Source organism: Sceloporus occidentalis, unplaced genomic scaffold (assembly GCF_023333645.1).
Source record: "Sceloporus occidentalis isolate IW3139 unplaced genomic scaffold, rSceOcc1.0.p SCAF_8, whole genome shotgun sequence".
In the NCBI taxonomy this organism is placed as follows: Eukaryota; Metazoa; Chordata; class Lepidosauria; order Squamata; family Phrynosomatidae; genus Sceloporus; species Sceloporus occidentalis.
This window is the reverse complement of record NW_028316988.1, coordinates 48,553,519-48,570,460: the sequence shown is the minus strand read 5'-3', so window position 1 is coordinate 48,570,460 and position 16,942 is coordinate 48,553,519. Positions and strand designations below refer to the sequence as shown.

At 42.1% G+C, this 16,942-nt stretch overlaps 1 protein-coding gene across 1 annotated transcript; it reads right to left on the bottom strand.

The window, feature by feature from the left end:
* Positions 1 to 8,142: 8,142 nt before the first annotated feature.
* LOC149308872 (interferon alpha/beta receptor 1-like) lies at positions 8,143 to 15,390 on the bottom strand. The gene is made up of 7 exons (XM_089536605.1): positions 15,318 to 15,390; positions 13,525 to 13,648; positions 12,335 to 12,525; positions 11,027 to 11,193; positions 10,374 to 10,509; positions 9,642 to 9,775; positions 8,143 to 8,932 (listed from the first exon to the last, which is right to left on the bottom strand). The coding sequence occupies exons 1-7, from the start codon at positions 15,373 to 15,375 to the stop codon at positions 8,210 to 8,212; spliced, it is 1,533 nt and encodes a 510-aa protein (XP_089392731.1). The 5' UTR covers positions 15,376 to 15,390; the 3' UTR covers positions 8,143 to 8,209.
* Positions 15,391 to 16,942: the final 1,552 nt, after the last annotated feature.

Below are 16,942 nucleotides of genomic sequence, written 5' to 3'. Positions count from 1 at the left end.
GGGGTAAAGTCAGAAAAGCTAAAGCGCAGAACGAACTCAGGCTTGCTAGAGAGGTTAAGAACAACAAAAAGGGCTTTTTTGGATATGTCCGTAGCAAGAGGAAGAAGAAGGAAACGGTAGGGCCACTGCGTGGAGAAGATGGCAAAATGCTAACAGGAGATAGAGAAAAGGCAGAATTACTCAACACCTTCTTTGCCTCAGTCTTCTCAGAAAAGGCAAAGGGTGCTCAACCTGAGGATAATGGAGCAGAGGACAGAATAGGGGAATTTCAGCACAGAATAAGTAAAGAGAAAGTAGAGGAACACCTTGTTAATCTAAATGAATGTAAGTCTCCGGGACCAGATGAACTCCATCCAAGGGTATTAAAAGAACTGGCAAAAGTAATATCGGAGCCATTGGCAATCATATTTGAAAACTCCTGGAGAACAGGAGAGATCCCAGCAGACTGGAGGAGGGCAAACGTTGTCCCCATCTTCAAAAAGGGGAAAAAAGAGGATCCCAACAATTATCGTCCAGTTAGTCTGACATCAATACCAGGAAAGATTCTGGAGCAGATCATTAAACAGAGAGTCTGTGAACATCTAGAAGGCAATGCCATAATCACAAAAAGTCAACATGGGTTTCAGAGAAACAAGTCATGCCAGACAAATCTAATCTCTTTCTTTGACAAAATTACCAGCTTGGTAGATGAAGGGAATGCTGTGGATATAGTATATCTTGATTTCAGTAAGGCCTTTGACAAGGTTTCCCATGACATTCTTGCAAACAAGCTTGTAAAATGTGGGCTAGACAAAGGAACTGTTAAATGGATCTGTAATTGGTTGACCGGCCAAAGCCAAAGGGTGCTCAACAATGGCTCCTTTTCATCCTGGAGAGAAGTGACCAGTGGGGTCCCACAGGGCTCTGTCCTGGGCCCAGTGCTATTCAACATCTTTATCAATGACCTGGATGACAGAATTGGGAGCATACTTATCAAATTTGCAGATGACACCAAATTAGGGGGAATAGCTAATACCCCAGAGGACAGGATCAAGATTCAAAATGACCTGAATAGACTAGAAAGCTGGGCCAAAGCTAACAAAATGAAATTCAACACAGAGAAATGTAAGGTATTGCACTTAGGGCGGAAAAATAAAATGCACAGATATAGGATGGGTGACACCTGGCTGAATGAAACTACGTGTGAAAGGGATCTAGGAGTCCAAGTAGACCACAAGTTGAACATGAGTGAACAGTGTGATGCGGCAGCTAAAAAGGCCAATGCTATTTTAGGCTGCATCAATAGAAGTATAGTGTCTAGATCAAGAGAAGTAATAGTGCCACTGTATTCTGCTTTGGTCAGGCCCCACCTAGAATATTGTGTCCAGTTCTGGGCGCCACAATTCAAAAAGGACATTGAGAAACTGGAGCGTGTCCAAAGGAGGGCGACAAAAATGGTGAAGGGTCTGGAGACCATGCCCTATGAGGAACGACTTAGGGAGCTGGGGATGTTTAGCCTGGAGAAAAGAAGGTTAAGAGGTGATATGATAGCCCTGTTTAAATATTTGAAAGGATGTCATATTGAGGAGGGAGCAAGCTTGTTTTCTGCTGCTCCAGAGAACAGGACCCGGAACAATGGATACAAGCTACAGGAAAAGAGATTCCACCTGAACATTAGGAGGAACTTCCTGACAGTAAGGGCTGTTCGGCAGTGGAATGCACTTCCTCGGAAGGTGATAGAGTCTCCTTCCTTGGAGGTCTTTAAACAGAGGCTGGATGGCCATCTGTCAGGGATGCTTTGATTTGGATTTCCTGCATGGCAGGGGGTTGGACTGGATGGCCCTAGTGGTCTCTTCCAACTCTACGATTCTATGATTCTATGATTCTATGATTCTAATTCTGGAACTTTTAGCAAACAAAGAATGGTGATCTCTTAACTGAAAGGCCCTGTAACCAAAATACTTGGCAGTTTGGCAAGAACCAACACATTTCTGTTATTGATATGCAGGTTATGCTAAAGAGATTCCTTGAAACATTTTATAACCTTTTAAAACACCCTGCAAGTTGACACTGTTAGAGTTTTTATGACTGTACTGTATTATTGTATTGTATTTTATCGCTGTGCTGGCTGTGTGCCGTAATAAATGAAATGAAATGAGAACCAACACAAGGCTGCCTTTTCAAGCCAAGACTGAGACTGCTGAGACTGCAGTTAAAGAAAACAAAACTGTCCACCTGCTGTACAAGCCAGAATTCTACCATCTTCAGAATGTGTAAAAGGAGCTCTTAGTGATAAGGATGCAAGGTCCAGAAATGTCTCACCTCTCTTACTTGGCTTCTGAGGAGATTGGTCTGCTTTGACAAAAGTTTGGCTTCGGAGCTTGTCTGCTGCTGCCAGCTTCCAGAGGATGGTCTTGATATCTTTAACCTAGAAAACATTGCTGTGATGATTACAGGTTTTCCTGTAATGTCCCCACTGAGCAAGATAGACTGAGGAAGTTAATGGGAGGCAACAGTCGGGTGCTGGAGTATATAATCATGTGCCACTTGGCCTGCCTTGTACCTACCAAGTATGCCTGCTGCTCCAGGTATGGCTGGCAGATGTTGGTATCCCACTATTATAACTCTTAGCATCGTGTCTATTGATTGCCTGTGCTGCCAGGGGCTGATGGAAGCTGAAGGAGCTAACAGATCTGAAGGCTGCCAGGCTGGGGAAAGCTGCTCTAAGGCTAAGCAAATGTGCTGCTTAGTAATTTTAATATACTAAAATTAAAGTTAAGGATTTAACAATCTTACAAGGGAGCAGCACTCTTTAGATTGCTATGTATATTACTTCCCTACTTGTGGTCAGCCAGCATTGCTGTGTTTGGGGTCCTTCACCTCATTCTATGTGTGAGGCCCCAATCCCTCCTCAAAAAACCATCCTGTCCTGATGGTACTCATCACTGTCCTTAATAGAGCTATACAAAATTGAAAAAAATTGCTAAGGTGTGTGTGTGTGTGTGTGTGTGTGTATTCAAGTAGAGGTGTAACACACACAGTGGTTTAGGATTTAGTAAGGGTGTCACACATAAGACCATCCCATTTTTTCCCAATGAAAGAAGGAGAATATGCCTTGAACACTCACCAGATTATCAGGAACATCATCCTGAAATGACTCCTTGCCTCCTGCAATGATAAAAACACATCTGGAAAAACCTTCACAACAAACACAAAAGCAGAGGGTGAGTGAGAGCAAGCCTGGGTTTGCTCTCTTGACCTGCTGCTTGGTCATTTGCAATTGCAAATGCGGATGAGCTAACTGCAGAACTAACCAGAGACATGAACTAACCAGAGACATAGGTAGGAGAAAATTCAACACGCTGTAGTTGCACTAACCATTCCACCAGCCACTTTTCTGGATCTGATTAATTCCTTCCTCCAAGGCAGAGGGTGCTGAATTCAGATTCCGGGACTGATGAACTCCAGTAGAAGGTGCATCATCAGGTATGAATCCCACTGTATTGTCTGCCAGGTTAAAATCTGTAGGCATCAAATCTGAACAAAACATGGGGAATGAAGCATCTATGTCCCATGCAAGAAACAGAGACTGGTACACAAATGAGCCAGTATGTAAAGAAACCTTGTAGCACCTTTGAGACTACCGTAACTGAAAGAAAGAAGTTGGCAGCATGAGCTTTCGTAGACTAAAGTCTACTTCCTCTGATGCATTTGGTAAAGTCTACTTCACCATATGCATCTGAGGAAGCAGACTTTAGGTTATGAAAGCTCATGCTCCCAACTACTTTCTTTCAGTGAGTCTCAAAGGTGCTACAAGATCTCTCTACATACTGATTCTACAGACTAACATGACCTTGGGTAAGTCACCCACTCTCAACCCCAGAAAATCCTGTGATAGGTTCCACCTTATAGTTGCCACAAGTTGGAACCTTTGATGAAAATGAAAGGCCCTCTCTCCATCTTAATTGCTACCATCCTGGCCTGGGATTGAAAGAAGAACTGGACCTTATCCTCTTCCTTACTGCCATTTCCTACTCATTTTGAATCATGTCTTTCTTAGATTGTAATCTTGAGGGCAGGGATCTTTCTAATTCTCTGGGAGCCTTTATGGCGGAAGAATGGGGTATAAATACTCTAAATAAATAAATATGGCACACAATGACAACAACATGAACAAAGTACAATAGCATCCAAAATATTATTTATTGGAACAACCAAAATGCACAAAATACATGTTGCAAGCTGTTGAAAAAAACTGAGGGATAACTCAATGCCATCATTATAACATGAGAATTTTTTTTTTAATCCTAAAAAAACAATACCTATTTTTCTTTCCAAGAGGAGTCCAAGGGAAATTTTGAGTCTATCCCAAAATGGTGCACTCCATAAATCAGGGTCGGGGACACAAGGTCCTTCTTTGCAGACTTCCCAACCCCAAATTAAGAAAATAGTGATATTTTCAAACAATGATAGCCCCAGACCACTACAAATCACAGCAATTTTCCTCCCACAACCCCCCAAGATGCACAGTACAATGACATCCTCAAAAGAAATTGACCAAACTCGAACAACAATTACAAAAATGTGAAAGTGGCTGAATGTGAAATCCAGTTACACTGTGGAAGTCCCGTGAGAGGTGTGGGGTGAAAAATGGTCCCTGACCCCTCCACAGTTGCCCACCCCACCATCATTCCCAACAAGCTATAAATGTCCATGTTGTCTGGGGATGAAGAGGGTTGTGCCATGCAGAGGAAAGCAGATACTCTTCTAGTCAATCACTCAAGAAATTACATAAAGACATACAGTCATAACATTTTAAGAAGATATTCATAGTAAGGGGGAAATGGACAGCTGTCTCACAAAGGCTCACAAATGTCTGCCTTGCATCATAATCAATGGTGGTTCTTACCTTGCATGCCATCAATGTCTGGATGAACTGGATAGGCATCTAAGCAGCAGGCTGCTGAAAGGGCTACAATGGCACACAATATCTTGGAATGCATTTCCATTGGTACTCTTTCCCCTTTTTTGCAGCTTGGCCAACTATCAGAATCTTTCTGGGGCCTGAGATTGCTTAGGCAGAAACAGCCCTCTTATATACTCTTTCTACCCATCTATCTCTTCAAGATCAATATGTTATCATCATCTTGCAAGTGACTCTCATCACCCAAGCCACCCATCCATCACAATGACAAGACAGGCAAGTGCAGATTATGGGCCTGTCATCCCCATGCACCATTATCCCTTTATGCTCCCATTCTATCGTTGCTTGAACAGGGAGTGCTTAACAAATGTTTGGACTGGATCACAGAGAGCACTTCACTGTTTGTTTTGGCCCACAGAATCCGGAGGGGAAATGAAGTGTCATGACGTCAAGCCCTCATTGAAGGGCACAATGAGTTTGGTCGGGCTGAATGGAACTGACGGTCAAAAGATGGGAATCTTTTCGTGTATAAAATCCAAATTGGCATTTCCTTTTGAGAGGTTATTTCTCTGCAAAGATTGCCACCCACTTTTCCCATGAAAAGCCCCACCAACAACTACTGAGCAGGAAACACCTCTGCTTTGGTGATAGATTTCACTTTATTTCCTGCTAAACCTTTGCTGAGGTCAAAGAGATAATAGAAGGCGAAAGGGTGTCAAATCATACTTATGGGTGCCCAAGACAAAAAGCTGTGAGACATGCCTATCAGATAGTCCCAGCTTCACTCTGCTAAAACAGGCCTAAGTGAGGTGACCAACTCAGGATTAGGCAGAGTGAGAGGACCAGCTCAGGTGGCACATGCCAGGGGACAGCAATGGCAACTCCCTGTTACTTTTGAACACTACAGAGGAAAATCTTAAAACACAGCTTGTTTGGACTCCAAAAATTATCTTGATGCTTCAAATGTATTCGTAGGACACTTTCTGTGGCACGCGTGCACACACACACACCTGTAGGCACAAACTAATTACAGTAGGCACAAACTACCAATCCAGCTGTCTTCTGTATTTGAGCCAACCAAAGGAGCCATGCCATGCAATATGTTGAAATTATTTCAATCTGAGTGGGTAAGTGTGAGAATGCTGGTTTGCTATGCTATCAATTTACGGTACAGAGCTTGAACATTTTTACTTTTTTGAACAACGCCCAGAATCCCCCAGCCATCACAGCCATGCTCATTGGTAAAGCCTGAGAGCTGTAGTCCAAAAAGTAACTTTGAAACATAATTAACTTAAATAATTAAATTAAAGCATGATCATTATTTTGTTTAAAAAAATAAACACAACTTGTAAACAATACATTGCGCTACCAACCCCATCAGCTTTTATATACTGAATGAGAAAACAATCTTATTGCAGGGTTCAGCCCAGCTATTCCTTCATATTGCCCCCAATAAGATTTGAAAATGTATGACTGACTGCACTCTGCAGAGACATGCTGAAATGCTGACAGCCCACTTGCTTGTGGCCATCCTCTGTACTATATTCAAGCCCACAAAGTTCACCTGCCAACTTCCGCTTTAGAAAATGGGAAGTTATTTTCTGGGGATACAACTCCCAAAATTCTGCAGCCAGCATCACCAGCGGAGTTCCAGGAGTTGTACCTAATAATACTACTACTAATTCCTTACATTTTATGATGCACTTCATGGTGATAGCATGCCAAAGCTGAGATACTATTATCTGGCACTTCTGGTTGCAGAATAGTGAGCAGCAGTCAGTCCACCTGCATCTTTCCAAAGAAGTCGCCTCATCCACTTAGAAGTTCATTTGTCACCTTCACAGCTGACAGATTCATTTCCCTTCTGCAGCATTCTCTTCCCCATCAGAGGGATGGAGGAGAGATGGATGAAACTGAACACTCATCCATCTTGGCCTACAATGTCCATCATTGCTTTCAGAAGCTTACTTAACAACCTCTATTCCTGTTCTGTCTTTTCAATTTGCTCCTATTTGCTAGATGTCAGGTGCTGTCAGATGAAAAATTCTTAGTGGCATCCTACTAATCTGTTTGCCACAAGGCAAAAGAGTCCAGAGCCCGAAAAAGTTACTTTTTTGACTACAGCTCAGAATCTTTCGGTCACAAGATAGTATCCATGGTCATGCTGGCTTAGGGATTCTGGGAGTTAGAGTTCAAAAAAGCAATTTTTCTAGAAAGGGGATATCAAAGAAGCAGCCAAGAGCACAGGAAGAAGTCTGATAGAAGGTCCCTCTTGAGCCATGAAAGTCTTTCATAGCTTTACCTATCTCACAAGGTTTTAAAGAGGATACAAGTAGGCAGCAGGAGAGCCATGTATACATCCTTGGGCTTACTGGACATCTGGACAGTACCAGGTTGAGAAAGGCTGATCTGAGCAACATTTCTTGCATCTGCTCTTTGAATTTTGCATAGAGTCTGCCTGGGTGAGGGACAGTATGTTTGCATGTTAGCCTTTAACCCTAGTTTGGGAACAGGTTATCTAAAGGATTTTTCCTAGTTGTATAATTTTGCCTGCATTTTTAGAGGTTATGCTCATGTGCCTAGCAATAAGATCACTTAGTCTGACAAACACAAGAGATACCGTCTATTGAGTAGTGGCTCAACAGCCATGAAACTCCCTCGCACTTAGTTTACACCCCCCTCCTTTGGTACAAATTATTTAAGCCAGAAAGACCCCTCTCTTCAAAGCTGGCTTTCCATAAGGGGTTATTCAGATGTCGGGGTTTTTTACTGTGATGATGTGAATCATCTCGATCATGCATTCTGGATTTGTTATTCACACTATGGACCCACATTGATGCACATCTCTGCAAGTCCAGTTGCTCACATGTGCAATCATTCAAATAAAGATGGAATCGATGATGCAAATCTGAATCTGAATAACCCCTAAGTCTGCAAATGAATTGCTCAGAGCAATTTTATTTAGCACTGCGCCGCTTTGTGATAGGTCTGTGCATCTACTGTACCAGCAGTATTTCTTTTGACACAAATTTCACCGAAAAGCAGCTTTTTCAAAAGTGGCTAAGGACCCATACAGATACGTCAAAATAAAGCTGCTTCAGGTCACTTTGAGGTATGCTGTTTAAATTATGCATGCGTCCTAAGAGTCCGGAAGCCATGCCAAAGCCAGCTTCCGGACTCTTAGGATGCCTGCATCATTTAAACAGCATACAGTACCTCAAAGTGACCTGAAACAGCTTTATTTTGGCCTGTCTGTTTGGGGCCTAACTTTACCTTGAAATAAAGTAATTATTAATTACTTTGGAACTATAATTCACAGGGAAGGATGGGCTGCCGAAATTCATAGCCAGAGAAACTGATTCCATTTCTATTGCTTTCTTCCAGGTGGGAGCTGTCAGGAAGCTTTCTATCTTTGGTCAAATCACTCTGTTCTTGATAGGCCTGGGACTCAGTGGCCTGTTGGATGGGGACCTCTGGGTAGGCATCACTGTCTTCCACTGTAACGTAACTACTTGGAATATATGTGAAACTTTGTATGTCCGGATCAGACTGGAGTTTCAAGGAATCAAGAGGAATATCAGTCCTGCATAAAGGTGGCCACCTCATCTGTCTGCTTTTGTTGTTGATTTGACTTTTCATTTCCCAGGAAGCTGTCCACAATCCATTAAGAGGAAGTCCTGCTGTTACAGGAGATGGAGGTTCAGAAGATTTGAAGAGTTTCCAGGCAGTTCTGTAGTTCCATTGTGCTAGATATTCATCTCCCAGCGACTCTCCTGAGGAGAAGGATTCTGCAACAGCAGCTGACAACAGAGAACAGTCCTCATTTCCCATGCTGCCTTGATGGAAACCATGGGCACAGTAAACCCAGGCACTGCACCCACCTGCATCCATCTGGATCTGGGATCTTTCCTGCTCTGTCAGTACATTGTTGCTGGAGGGCAATACTACCAACATTGAGAGGGAAGTGACAGAACCGTTGTCCAGGTGAAGGCTAGATCTCAATGTGGATCCATTCACTTTCAGGAACATCTGTAGACAATGAGCAAATCATGACTCCAATGTCAATCACCTCTCCCTGCTGAAACAAATCTCAATACTTTTCATTGCAATTTTCTTCTGCTGTATGCATTTTCTCAGGAAGGACTGAAACTGGTTTAAATCTGTTGTGTGCACATGCTACTAGTGTCTTTGGAAGAAATCCATACAGTCTCCTTGAAATATCGCCTAAACCAAGATAGGCGTAGGACTTTTTGTTGCCTGAAACAATGAGCAAGATGTCTCTCTTCCCCTTTACCATTCCATGTGCAGAAGCCAATTCTTCAGCACTAGGGATGAAAGCGCATTCTCTACAACTGTGGCTCTCAGACATTGGTCTCACAAATACTTTGGACTTTAACTTTCAAGAAGGCCTATTCAACACAGCCAATAGTCATGGCTTCTGGGGGTTGAAATTCAAAGAATTTGAAGGAAGAAAGGTTCAGAAATATTGCTCTGCAACACCTGAAAGAGGCAAGGTAGCCCAGGACAGTAGGCAGCAAGTTAGCCTGGCACAGAACAATATTTTTCAAAACATTGCTGCCATCTTCCTGCATGTGCCATCTGAGGAGATTGTCTGCTTTTGTCACTGGTAGGGCTGGCCCTATACAACATGTATTACATACAGCTGTCAACCAGGGTAAAATAATCCCAGGTATTCCAACAAATAAGGTGGAACAAAAACAGTCACCATTCCACTCACCAATGATTTTGGGAAGTCCATTTCTGAAGAGCGTGGGTACAGGTAGTGCTTAAGGAAGGTCCCTCCAACCACACCGAACAGGATGAACCCGAACAGAATGATGGATGCTATAACAAAAGGTGTCTGATAGTTATCTGAAAAAGTTTAAGAACAATGAATAGTAAATAGTTGTGTGTGTAGAGAAATCTTTCTGCAGTTAACTGCATTATATTCTGCTATTGGCAATTGCAGACTTTTGTCGTATGCCGTTGCTTCTTTATAAAGCAAGGTGTATTACTTTATCAGGGATGGGAAATCTGTGGTCTTTCAAGTGTTGCTGGATTCCAGTTCCTGTCACCCTTAACCTGCACAGAGAAACCAAAGGTTCCAAATTTCTGCTGTGTATATGTCTCTGTGTGTGCTTTCAAATCACCTGTAGACTTATGGCGATTCCATGAATTTCATTGGGTTTTCTTAAGCAAGGAATACTCAAGAGGTAGTTTTGCTAGTTACTTCCTCTGAAATACAACTACACTGTCTGGCACTCATTGGCAGTCTCCCATCCAAATACTAACCAGTACTGACCCCACTTCGCTTCCAAGTGGAGATGTAGAGAGACCTATATTCATGGTTCCTGTATGCTACCTTGAGTTTGTTATAAGACAGGCAGCATATAAATGGGATTAATTCTAAAAAACCAAATTCAGTATAATAAAACCAAGCCACAGCACTTATCACCCCCATTTCTCTTACCTGCTGATCTCCTGGGCATCTTGATACACTGCACAGCCTCCTTGCCTGGTTGGCTGATCACTGTAGCTTTGATGCAGTAGTTTGCATTTGGTTTCATATTCTCAAATGTGTGGTTCATTCTGAGTTTGGCAGTTATCTTAAGGGGATAAAGGATTAGAAGCTAATATGGCCCCATGCGTTTAGAAACAGCAAACAACAAGAAACCAATATTATAGAGAAAGCAGCTGTGCAAACAGTCACTAGGGACATCCTTAGATTGCATGTAAAATCCATGAGTAATATGGTAATATGTAATGGTGGGTGGAAAAAATCTGGGAGCTGTAGTCCAAAAAGGTAAGTTTTGTGAGTTTTGAAGCAGAAAAAAAGACCAATCTTTCACCAGTTCATACATACAAGTACATCTACACCAAGAGCCCTTACGGCAGAGTGGTTACATGCCAGTCCGACAGCCACAACGTTGTGTGTTTGATCCTAGAGGGGGGCTCCAAGGTCCACTCAGCCTTCCATCCTTTCATAGGTCAGTAAAATGAGTACCCAGCTTGTTGGGAGCAATTGGCTTACAGGTTGTAAACCACTTAGGAGTGCTAGTTCACTGATAAGCGGTATAGAAATATACTTGCTATTGCTATATTGCTATCTTTATGCACCCTTACTTTCTTGGTGTTGTCATCACCTTCTTCAATAAGGATGATGAGGACTTCCAGAACGGACATAATGACTCTCCTGTCGCTCTCTTTCAGTGGAGTTTGGGGCAAAGAGGCGGACACAGTAAGATTCTCATCTGCTACAACCAGAAACAGGTTAAGGGGACCAACAACACCTGTGACAAAGGAAGAGATGGAGAGACACAAAAGTTTCTTGCCAATCATTCTGGTAATTTTATACCCAGTGGCTTGAAAAACAACAAAAGAGTTTTATCATACTACTGTGTTCAACAGCTTGTTAGTGCAGAATGGCTTTGCTGTTGTTCAGTTCCTTGAAGTTGTTTATGACTTATGGCAACCCTAAAACAAACCTTTCAGGGGGTTTTCTAGGCTGAATTTGTTCTAAGGGGGTTTGCCTTTGCCTTCTTCTGAAGCTGAGCAAGGTCACCCAATGGCTTTACTTGGCTGAACAGGAATTCAAACCCTGGTATTCAGAGTCATAACCCAACACTCAAGCCACTACAACAGGCTGGTCTTGGTTACCAGCCAACTAATGGTTTTTAAGTGTGTGTGTGTGTATATAATATCTGGTTTTTTGTGAGTGCACCGATTTAGAAGTTTTTCTGTAGCATCACTTTGCTAGTGAAACTCCATCTCTAGGATCCTGTCCCCTGTCCTGTCCTGTCCTGTCGTTGTTAAGGTTCTGTTGGACAATCAAAATGGTATTATATTTTGTTTAGCCTTTGGTTTTTAAACATGATTTTAAAATAGTTTTGAATTTCTTTTTAAAGAATGATTTAACACATTTTACTAAACACCACTTTAGGAGCCCTGGTGGGCAGAAAATCTATTAACAACTAAATTTCATACATAAAAGGATGTTGTTGTTAACTGCCCTCGAGTCAACCTCAACTCATGACAACCCTGTGGATAAGAAGACATCTCCTAGCTTTCCTGTCTTCTACTGCTCTGCGTAAGTTTTGCAGACTTACGTTTTGCAGTGAGCTCAAGGCATCAAATACAGTACATAATTCTCTTCCTTTCCATTTTGGTTGCACATCATAGAGAGGTAGGTCAGGCTGAAGAAAGAATGCTTGGATGATGCTACCCAGCAATATTTTAATGGTCCAGCAAGGAACAAAATTTGGCTATCCCAATTCCCAGCACTAACCACTGACTCTTCCTGGATGTCCGAAAAGCTCCATATCTACCTTCTCCGCACAAGGCATCATGTTATACACCTTGCTTATCCTGGTGTCCACTTAAGGGTCTGCCTCTGTTCTTCTCTTAAATTGTCTGCAAATTGGATTTACTTACTGTCTTTGTACAACTGCAGTTCTTTTGAACGCGCCCATTCAGACAGTCTGGATCCATCCTTCGCTCGCACCCTGGCTTGATAGAATTTGAATAAACTGTTGGTAAGTTTTGAGAGATGAAGTTGGCACCTCTGGGCCTGTTTCACATTGTTTCCTTTACATGATGCCTCTTTGACCCAGTCAAGAAAAGATCTGTGATTTAGGAACAGAAGATATAATCCTGTGATGAAGTCTATTTGAGTGATTCTTTAATTAGCTTTTTAGGAGGACTGTAGTTAGGGTGGGACTAGTGGATGCATTTGCCTTTCTTGAAGCACAAATTCACCCCCCCCCTCTATATATATGTATGTATGTTTCAATTATGAGCTTACAGCGTTAAAGACAGAGTTTGCTTGGAGCACTGGAATTTTTCTGGTTTGCATGCATATATAAATAAATAAATGCAGCTAATATCTCCCTACAGGCATAACTGCTCAAAATTACATCTACCAGACCCACTCAGCTCTGCCCACCTATAGTTCCCTGTAGTTCAGGGTATCATTAGTCCATCACTCAAAACACTACACCACACTGGCTCTTACAATGCAAGTATACAAACTATATTACACCTGCCTTATGCAATATCAGAGCTTCCAAGGCAAAGGATTTCACAAGTACCTGTTCTTTTCCCTGCCCTGGTGCCCTGGTGATGGCAGTGGTTAAATGCCTGCACTGCAGCCGCTCATTCACAAACCATAAGGTTGCGAGTTCAATACCAGCAAAAGGGCTCAAGCTTGACTCAGGCTTGTATCCTTCCGAGGAAGTCACTAAAATGAGTACCCAGATTGTTGGGGGCAATTGGCTTACACTTTGTAAACCACTTAGGGAGTGCTTAAGTGCACTGATAAGCGGTATAGAAATGTACTTGCTATTGCTATTGCTATTCCTTGCAGTGAAAATACATTCTTTAACACATGAAGCTACAATTTCCTGCCTTCTCATGATACACAGACTCTGAGGAACCTGTGATCTGTCAGTTGAACTCCACTGTTGGACTCCATTATCCATCACTTGTTGGACTCCGTTGCCCATAAGCCTTAACCAACATGGCCAGGGCGCATGATGAATAATGGCGGCTGGAACTGAACAACAGTTGGAATCCATAGGTTCCTCATCTCCAGAAATAAAGCTTGGGTGGAAGCACCAACATACCCGCTACTTCTTTCCACCTCATACTGAGTATTGTTGGTCGAGTCTGAAGCTGGGATCCACGTCAAGAAGGAGTAAAAGTTTTCAGAGATTAAAGTTACATTCTGTGGTGGGAGAAGGCATGTTCCTTAAATAATCAAGAAGAAAAGAAACCAGATTGAGAACAGGGGAATGGGTTTCTTTACCCACAGAGGCTCGGTTCTTCCCGAGTATCTGGTTGGATAGAATATAATTACAGCTAGTGTTGCAAGGTTTTCGAAATAGCAGTAAGGAATGCTCAAAATTCATGACATGCAGGATGTAGCTATTAAAAAGTCTGCCTAAATAAAAAGTGTTCTGCCTAAATAAAAAAATGAAAGTACAGTTGGCTCTCCTTATCCATGGATTTTTTTCTCCACGGATTCAAGCATCCACTGCTTGAAAATATTTTTTAAAAAAAATACAAATTCCAAATAGCAAATCTTGATTTTCCCTTTTATATTAGGAACGTGATGTTACCATGCTATTGTATTTAATGAGACTTGAGCATCCACGGATTTTTTTATCCATGGGGGGGAACCAAAGCCCAGTGGATAACAAGGACCCACTGTACAGTAGGCCCTCCACATTTGCCGCTTTGACTTTTGTGGATTTGATTATTCACAGATTTGCTTAATATATTCTTTTTCGGCATCTCTAGATCCTCCAGCGTGACTCTGTGGTCAACATCCATCAGAGCTTGTGCTGGAGGATGTCAGCTTCCAGCAGATGCTGACCTTACAATTGCATGGGAGGACATAGAAATTCCTAGAGAGGTGTTCTCTCAGGTTAAAAAAATACTGGGTTTATTATGGTTTTCCCACTTTCATGGGGGTCCTGAGCCCCTGACCCCAGTGAATGTGGAGGCCCCGTTGTATTAATTTCAGTTAACCCGGGCATGTGTTTCACTGTAAAATCAATATACAGTCCATGTTCATAATGATATGATGCACACGTTTCTGTCTGTATGAAAGACCCACACCATCAAAATATGGGATTTCTTGACATCTTGTTCTTATCTATTTAAAAGGAAAAACCTTTCTGGCCCTCAAATAAGGGATCTTCCTTATATTAAGTGCCACCTGGTGCAGCAAATCTCCCAGCTTTTGAAAGATCAGCTATTCAGACTTTGCTGGCTGGTCAGCATGAATATATTTATCAGTATGGTGTTCATATTACTCATGACAAAAACTGAAAACATTGCACTAGGGCTTGGAGGGTTAAAGCATCAGGACTTTCTGATTAGCAAAAAGGGTGACATTTAAAGCTTACCTGCCTCTTCAGATTATAGTTGCATTCATCACATTGCTGGGACAGTGGGGATCAGCAACAATATAATGTTGTGATCCATTTCTTAGCCAGAATTATGATGATGAACATAAAACAATGGAATAAATAATGCAATTATTTTTAAATTGAAATAACAACAAGAACAACTACTACTACTACTATTACTACTACTACTACTACTACTACTACTACTACTACTACAGTGGGCCTTTGGTATCCACTGGGGTTTGGTTCCAGGACCCACCCATAAATACCAAAATCCATGATGTTCAAGTCCCATGAAATACAAGGGCATAGTCAAATGATGTCCCTTAGATAAAATGGTAATCCATGGAAACAGAGGGCTGACCGTATTACAGTATTATATTACCACCATCACTATTATTTACTATTTAATGGGTGCTACTCGTGACCAGGAAGGTAAGAAAGAAAATGCCTCAAAGACGTAGCCAAGCTTTCCTTGCCAACTTGAAAAACCAGAGACTTGCCTTGCTGAATGGAAAGATCAATGAGGAGCAAAAGAACAATCCATGCTGCAACAGCCATGGGTCTTCACAGCTTTCCTGGCATTTATCTTCAGGCCCCACATTGCAATCGAAGACTCAAAAGAAGGAAGAAACCAGCAAAGAAAATTGTCACGGCAACCCCACCTTACAGGTTTCATATTGTATTTCCAGGAAGCGGAGGGATTAGCGAGTGCATTCTTGGCCTGCCAAACTGAAGGTGGAGCAGTAAGAGCCCTTCTGTGGTTGCACTCACTACCTGGGTGTGGAATGTTAGCTGGCAGCCAGTTCAGGATGACAGAACATCACTGAGAGCCAGGTGACTCCAGGTGAACAGAGGACATCATACCTGCCTCCTTTTAATCACAACACTCTGACTTAGGCCTCTGGACAGTTGAATGGCACACCTTTCTCAACAAGTGACAGAGAACTGATAGACTGTTGTATTGGAGCTGATAGTGTTGTGACGAAGTAATTATTTTTCCCCCCACTATGGCTGTCATTGTCTTGGAGGACCCAGATGTTTGGATAGAATTGCATATCGTCGGCCCTCTGCAGTTGTGGCTTTGACTTATGCAAATTTGACTATCCATGGATTTGATGGATATGTTCTCTCCAGGTCCACCTTTCCAAGTGAAAAGACATCAAAAGGAACTTCTGGACTACTGTGCAGGAGAAAACAGTCTTTCTTTTCCTCGACTACAATATTGTGTGTGTGTGTGTGTGTGTGTATATATATATATGTGTGTGTGTGTGTGTATATATATATATATACACACACACATATATATATGGTTTGTCCTTGCATTGTTGTTATTTGCTGTGCAGTCAACATTGACATACCATGACCAAGATCAGGAGCCATGGCTTCCTTAAATGAACCAATCCATCGGTAATATGGTCTCTCTTTTTTCCTACTGCCTTGCACTTTTTTCAGTATGTGTCATGTTGTCACACTCCTCTGGACATACTCCTAGTGGTCAATATCCCTTTTTCATTTTGGTGCCAGAACTGGACACAATATTCCAGGTGAGGTCTGACCAAAGCAGAATAGTGATACTTTTACTGCCCTTGATCTAGACACTCCAATTGATGCAGCCTGAATTTGCATTGGCTTTCTTAGCTGCCACACCACACTGCTGATCCATGTTCAGCCTGTGGGTCCCCAAAGCGCTAGATCCCTTTTGCATGTACTGCCATCAAGCCAGGTGTCACCCATCCTATTTCTGTACATTTCATTTTTACTACCTAAGAGTAGCATTCTACATTTCTCCCTGCTGAAATTATTTTGTTAGTTTTGGCTGAGCTTTTCAATCTGTTAAGGTCATTTTGAATTCTGAACCTCTCCTCTGGGGTATTAAGTACTAATTTACCTAATTTGGTGTCACTGAGTCTGCGCCTCCAACAGCATTTTGACACAAATGTAGCTGCTAATATGTAAGGCATGAAAAACAGTTCTCTGTTGATTTCTGTACATACCGCTGCTGTTCTAGGAACACAAGTAGTTCAGGCTTATGTATGCCCACTCTCCAATTCTGCAACTGGAGTATCAGCCCCTGCAACACTCCCCCCCCCCCCAAAAAAAAAGTTCATGATCTGAAAGAGTGCGT

Excerpts from the sequence above, each read along its gene's own strand:
- LOC149308872 (XM_089536605.1), bottom strand. The coding sequence starts at position 15,375 with ATGGCTGTTGCAGCATGGATTGTTCTTTTGCTCCTCATTGATCTTTCC. Across the intron at positions 12,526-13,524 it reads GAGGTGGAAAGAAGTAGCGG|ATCTTTTCTTGACTGGGTCA; the intron begins GTATGTTGGTGC and ends CCTAAATCACAG. Across the intron at positions 10,510-11,026 it reads GTGATGACAACACCAAGAAA|ATAACTGCCAAACTCAGAAT; the intron begins GTAAGGGTGCAT and ends TATCCCCTTAAG.